The 7297-nt window shown below is 33.1% G+C and overlaps 1 protein-coding gene across 1 annotated transcript; it reads left to right on the plus strand.

The window, feature by feature from the left end:
- Window positions 1–1460: 1460 nt before the first annotated feature.
- LOC133201934 (uncharacterized) lies at window positions 1461–3287 on the plus strand. Its single transcript, XM_061337723.1, has one exon. The coding sequence runs from the start codon at window positions 1461–1463 to the stop codon at window positions 3285–3287; it is 1827 nt and encodes a 608-aa protein (XP_061193707.1).
- Window positions 3288–7297: the final 4010 nt, after the last annotated feature.

Raw genomic sequence — 7297 nt, forward strand, 5'->3', positions numbered from 1 at the left:
TACAGCCCCCCAGACCCCCTGCCTTCTACTGCGCCCTCCCGTTATGAAATTCCTGGATCCGCCACTGATAATTCTGAGGAAAAAATAGTTAGATGATTCTTTTTAAAGAAATTCATATTACATGTACTCTCTTACTAGAGGGCGCGCTTCTTCATGCACACTCCCTGGTAAGTGATGACGGCCTCTATTTATAAACTGGTCTGTTTTCCGTCGTTCTCGACGACGAAGTAAATTATGAACAGTTTTAACTGAGAAAGTTGTCTTGAAGTGTTTGAGACAAAAATGCTTCAATGCTGCTCTAGAAATCCAAGTAAATGACCTGTACACTTTATAACTAGCGCAAAACAAGATACTAATAACCCCCCCCCCCCCCCGGACAAAACTCACACGATGATGGTCTTACCATATACATGTATTATAAATGAGTTTAAAAATTAATACATCTTTATATACAGTTTTGAAATTGTTTAGTTTTTCTTTTCAATCGATTTCAGGACCTTTCTCATATTTATAATAGCGTGCTTTTTTATGAAATGAAAACCAGTACAGATCATTATGTCTTCTTCATTTTGCCGATTCTTTACTTAGAACATTACGGGAGTGAAGCCCATTCCGCTACGGCTACTGACTACACTATTGTCACTGTATTAACCCTTGTTCATCACAAAGCATGAAATAAGATGCTACTCGCGTCATGACTTTCTAAGCATTTTTAAAAACCTAACCTTGTAACGTACATTATTAATATATGTAATATTGAAAAAAAGGCTAGGTGGAAAACAGACTGAATCAAGAAGGGATGTCCCATTTACTAGGTGGAGGGCCGGAGTTTGTTTATGATTAGACTAGTCCACTTATTGGATAAATAGTAAGAATAATCAGCAAATCCATTGCTTTAGTGTTGCCTGTCCATATACAATGTGTTCTCTAAAAAAATGAGATAAAATTTACTGTTAATAAAAAAATCTGGAGCTTAAGAATCATGTTAAAAGAATAAACTTTATTTCTTTCCATAGAAGTTATCACACCCATTCAATAGAACAACCCGAGAAAAAGGCGCGAAGATAATTTACATGTGACATTTGGTGCGAAATGATTGTGTCACCCCTTTCATAGAAGCCAAATGGACTGATCCAGTAGTTTAGAAACGCAGAAAAAATGTTACACGGACATGTCTGTACAAAGAATCGCAAAGAATAAACATGTGCATGCAAAAAAATTGAAGGAATTAAACACATCATCATTTTGCATCAGTTATGTGATTCTTTTTTCTGCACACTGTATTTGTTTAAATGCAGGTAACAAATTCCGATGTAAATCAGCTTGCACAAAATCTAGTTCATTAAGAATGATCGCTTAGTTTCGGATCCCTGAAATATTAATCCTTATACTGCCTGACGCACGTGGCGTCAGGCAATAAAAAAGATCTAACATTTTTCTGTGCAGTGGCAGGTCACATGATGCCGCGAGCTCGTACGAACCGGGGCACGGCTCCGGCCAAATACAATGAATACATTGTAGGGTCAGAGATAGATCTAGATGAACAAGAAACTGTCCCAAAAGAACACCCTCAGTGGGATGGTAAGACTAATAACGTTACATTTCATATAGCTCGTGAAATAATACCGGCATGGAAAAAGGCAGTACTTGAATTCTTCAATGAGAAAAAAACAACGGTGACGACTAGTGATATTTGTTGTGTTATCAAAGTATTTTTTGACTATGAAGGCTCAGACAATAACTCCGTGAAAATAAACTTCTACCAATCAGGTTCCGTAGTTATTCAAGGAATAAAATGTGTTCAATTTAAGGACAAATACTTTGCTTCCCTAAATCAGATGGCACAGAACTTGAATGAAATTCAAGAATCATCAGTCGTGGATGATGCAGAAGTTCATGAATGTGATGATAATAGTAGTCAAGGGAGTGAAATGAATGACACACTTTTAGAACAGACCGATACTGAAGAAACAAAAGAACAAGGGGTCTCCGACAACAATATCATAGACATAAGACACGATGTTGTAACACAGAAAGTGGATGCTAGTTGTAATACAGAACAAAGTGATCTAGTAGAATGCCAGAGTATTACACCCAGAGAGCAAGCAGAAACCCAAGTGATGACATTCATGTCAAGAATGGAAAGCCATTTCATAGGTGCTATCGAAAGGATATTTAATCAACACTCAGCAATATTAACAACAAAGCTAGAAACAATGCAAAAACTACATAATCAAAGCATGCAAGCCAATGAAGCGAATTTCACACAACTACTGAATAAATTTGATGAACTTATGAATAAGACAACAAAACTTGAAAAAGAAAACACAGAACTCAAAACAAAAATGAACAGTTTAAATCACATGTCAACACTTGAAAAAGAGGTATTAAAATCCAACCTAGAAGCAAAATGTTCATTCCTGCAACACCAGAATGACACATTTTCAGAGAAAATGAGGATATACACAGAAGACCTACAAAAGACCTCAGATGTCATGGCAGATAGATCTGCCCAGATAGATACATTAGAGACAAAAATTGCAGCAATGAAGACACAACTTGACAAGAAAGATGAAGAAATTGTGAGCTTAAAGTTACATAATTGCCGTGACGATAACAGCGGGGATTTCCGGTCAGCATCAAAAACAAAAACAACTCGTCAAAGCCATGGAAAACCCCATGTCACTTTGATTGGGACTTCTAATATAAAAGGAATACACCCTGACAAGCTTTCATACCAGTATAGTGTGAACAAAATAACTGCCTACACTTTAGAAGACACTGAAAAAGAAATCAGAAATTTAGCAGAAACTCCAGATCTTATTGCATTACACTCATTGACAAATGATTTAAGAAATAAAACTCCCAATGTATGTGTAGAAGAGATGTCAGGTATCTGCAATTTAATTCATGACCAATTGCCAGTTACAAAAATTGTAATCTCACTCCCAACTCCAAGGAAAGACTCAGATGACTATAATACCAGAGGACAGATAGTCACTGCCCTGCTGAAACAGAAGCTGAAGGATGATAGTCTTGTTATCTTTTGTGACAATAGCAACATGGCGTACAAGGGAGAAGTAATTCCAAGATACATTGTTGCAAAGGATGGCTACCATCTTTCCCATCAAAGCACTGCAGTGCTCGCATCCAATATCCGCAGCTCAATTGACACAGCTTTGAATTTATCCCATCGCCTTAAACAGCACCAAGGAAGAGGGTACTACGTGTATAAGGGTCGGGGAGGTGACCGTCGACGTGGATATGATTTCAAGTTTCGTTGGTAACTCAGAACTACTAAGTCCCGAGTGTAAGACTAGATTATTTTCTATTCCAGCAAATTGTACTATTTGCTAAATCTTCAAGTCTAGTCACTTTAACTTTTTCATTGTTTAAAAGTAGTTTACTTGTGTATTCAAGTTTGTAAATCTAGTCACTTTCGTTTATAGTTAACTGTTTAGCTGTAATAGTTTGTACAGAATATTTGAATATTTGTCCAACCAATTATTAGAGTCAATAGTGATACTCTGTTTACACTTGTTATTAACACCATACAATATTGTTGTCATTGTACAAAATTACACATAATCATATAATATCAACCAACTGGTTGCAAGTTATTCTTTACTGTATAACATTAAGGTTATTATTAGAACATCCCATCGGTTGTATATTTTATTATATTAATAATTTCAATTACTCTCTTAGAATTAGTATATACATATATACTGCTTCATTATTACTGATAACTGTTCCCACAATCTGCATTATACAGTTCACATGAGAACCAGTTTAAACATTTGTAGTTGGAATGTTGGGGGACTTTTATCTGAACATTATGACAAGACCTTAGATAAAGAGTTTTTAGCAGAATTTAATAACTTTGACTTAGTTCCCTTAACAGAAACACATGTGGGTTATGAACATAACATCAAATTTGAAGAATTTAATTACTATCCTTTTTGTCGTCGAAAGTCAAGAAACAATCGATATTTCGGAGGTCTTGGCATTTTGGTACGTAAAAGCATTAAAAAGGGAATTAAGATCCTTAATGATGGCACTTCAGAATACCAGTGGATAAAATTGTGTAGGGATTACTTTAATTTTAAGAGAGATATATATCTATGCGTTGTATATTATGCACCAAAAAGTAATACTGACTTATTAGAATTACTGGAAAATAACATTTTAGAGAAATATAAGAATTTAGGAGATATCATTCTAACTGGTGATTTTAATGCCAGAACAGGATCAGATGCAGACTATATAGCAGGAGACAGTATCCTTCACATCCCAGTTCACAATAATAACTATAATATTGATGTTGTGATTGAACAGAGAGTTAGCCAAGATAATGTTGTTGATCTTAGAGGCAAAGATTTATTAGAATTTTGCATAAGTAACCAAATACGTATTTTGAACGGAAGGTGCTTTGGTGATAGTTCAGGCAATTTTACCTGTCTTAAGTCTAATGGATGTAGTGTAGTTGATTATGTGCTTGTCTCACAAAGTTTATTTCATGATATTCTTTATATGGGTGTATCAGAGTTTAAAGCAAATTTTTCTGATTGCCACTGTAAACTCTCTTTTAAGATTTTAGCATCTTTTGATAATGAATGTATGAATAATGAGTCTAGATTACATGATTTTCCTTTGAGATATGTATGGAATGCAAATAATGCATTATATTTTCAAGAGACTTTTGCACACCCTGTAATACAAAAGGAAATGAGACAGTTCTTAGATGAAGAAATCTCTTTAGACAATTTTGGAATAAATAATGCCACAAATAAAGTTCATATGATTTATGATAAAGTTCGTATAGCTTCACTAAAGAAAAAGAAGAAGTTAAAAATGGAAAACAAGAAATGGTTTGATCAAGACCTATTAAAAATGAAAAAACTGGTTCAAAATAAAGTATTAACTCTGTCTCATTTCCCTAAAGATCCAAATGTACGAGGTTCCTTTTTCAAATTAAACAAACAATATTCAAAACTAAGGAAAAAAAAGAGAAGAGAATTTAAACAAAGCATTTTAAACCAGCTTGATGAATTAGAGTCTAATAATCCTAAAGAGTACTGGTCCCTAGTGAACCAGTTGCGGAATGAAAAAAGAGGTGATCAAAACTGCATCGAGGGTGATACTTGGTTCCAATATTTTTCAGATCTTACTTCTATTTCAAATAATATGCAGCAAAAATTAGATACTTTAGAGGAAAAGCTAAAAGTAATGGAACATAATAATTGCAGTTTTTCCATGATAGATAAAAAAAATTACAAACACAGAATAACAAGAAGCATTTTCTAAACTTAAGTTGAAAAAAACACCTGGATTAGACAATATTTCAAATGAAATGCTTAAAGCATCACAACACTTTATCAATCCTTGCTTGTTGAAACTATTTAATGCTGTGTTTACATCTGGAGAGTATCCTTCAAAATGGTCAGAAAGTTTTATTTGTCCTCTATTCAAATCTGAGGATCCAAACAAGCCAGAAAATTATAGAGGCATAGCTATTAATAATAGTATTGGAAAATTATTTAACTTAATATTGAACAGCAGACTTGACAATTTTTTGCTGACGAATGATATCATTCATAAATCACAGATAGGTTTCTCCAAGAAATCTCGCACTTCGGATCATATATTTGTGCTGAAATGTTTAATCAACAAATATCTCAAGACTGGTGATAAGAAACTATATGCCTGTTTTGTTGATTTTCGAAAGGCATTTGATAAAGTTATTCATGTTGGCATTATGTATAACTTGCAATCAAATGATATCAGTGGGTATTTTTACAGAATTTTAAAATCTATGTATAAGAATGATAGATTATGTGTGAAAGTAAATGATAAAATAACAGATTTTTTCACATCCAGGGTTGGAGTTAGACAAGGTGATGTCCTTAGCCCAAGTTTATTTAAACTCTTTATAAATGACTTCCCAAGTATTTTGGATGATAATTCTGTCCCTGTTACTCTAGATAAAGAAAAGATTTCATGTCTTCTGTATGCAGATGACCTAGTTTTAATATCCAATACGAAATCAGATCTTCAACATAAACTCAATCTCCTTCATGATTACTGTAGTGAGTGGTGTCTAGAAGTAAACATTAAAAAAACAAAAGTAATAATTTTTAACAACTCGGGTAAATTACTAAAGGAAGCATTCCATCTGGGTAATGATATTATAGAATGTGTAAAACACTATAAATATCTGGGGGAAAACTCTTGAAAACAATGGAAAGTTTATTGAAGCAAAAAAACAATTGTATCAAAAAAGCATAAGGGCATGCTTCAAATTTTATAGAGATATAAAAAATGCTAATCCCTCTATAAAAACATTTTTACATATATTTGATCACTGTATTAAACCTATAGCTTTGTATGGCTGTGAGAACTGGAGCATTATTAATGTTACTCCAAAAAAAAAAAATGTCCCTCTTTTTGATATATTAAAAGACTGGGAAGTTGAAAAACTCAATATGAAATTCTGTAAATATATTATGGGGGTATCTAAAACTTGTACAAACGTAGGAATCTATTCTGAACTGGGAAGGTATCCATTATATATAGATATGTTAAAGCAAATTTTCATGTACTGGTATAGACTAGAACATACATCATCTAATTTACTGGAGGCAGCTTTCAATGAGTGCAAGTCAAACACCATCAACAGTGATTGGTACTCCAGTATATTATTCTACAGTGAAAAACTACATATTGATTTGTCCCTTTGCAAAAAATTAAGTGAAAACAAATTTAAATTGTACATTAAAAAGCAATTACATAATAATTTTTTAAACTCTTGGAAAGATATCCGTACCAATTACTTAGAAGGATTTGGTAAATTAGGTACATATTTTAAGTATAAAAGGTCATTCAATTTTGAAAAATACTTGAATATGAAAAACCGGGACGATCGGGTAATTCTCACAAAATTCAGAATAAGTAATCATTGCTTAAGGGTAGAGACGGGTAGGTATGAAAGGATACTTAATAAATGTGGTAAAAATGAAATTCTTCCCAGGAGTGAAAGAGTCTGTCGTTACTGTACTTCAAGTCCAACTGAGGATGAAATACATTTTTTGCTAGAATGTTCATTGTATAATGATTCTAGAGGAGAGTTTTTAAACAAAATCTTCAAAACTTTTCCAAATTTAATACTGCTTAATAATGTGGACCTGTTTACATGGATTATGTCAAATGAAGATTCTGAGTTTATTGTTTTATTATGCCAACATTTAAATGAAAATTTTAATATGAGAAAACAACATAGTACAATATAGGAATATTA

This window comes from Saccostrea echinata, unplaced genomic scaffold (genome assembly GCF_033153115.1).
Source record: "Saccostrea echinata isolate AGI-Se365-2 ecotype Australia unplaced genomic scaffold, CSIRO_AGI_Sech_v1 ptg000046l, whole genome shotgun sequence".
Classification (NCBI taxonomy): Eukaryota; Metazoa; Mollusca; class Bivalvia; order Ostreida; family Ostreidae; genus Saccostrea; species Saccostrea echinata.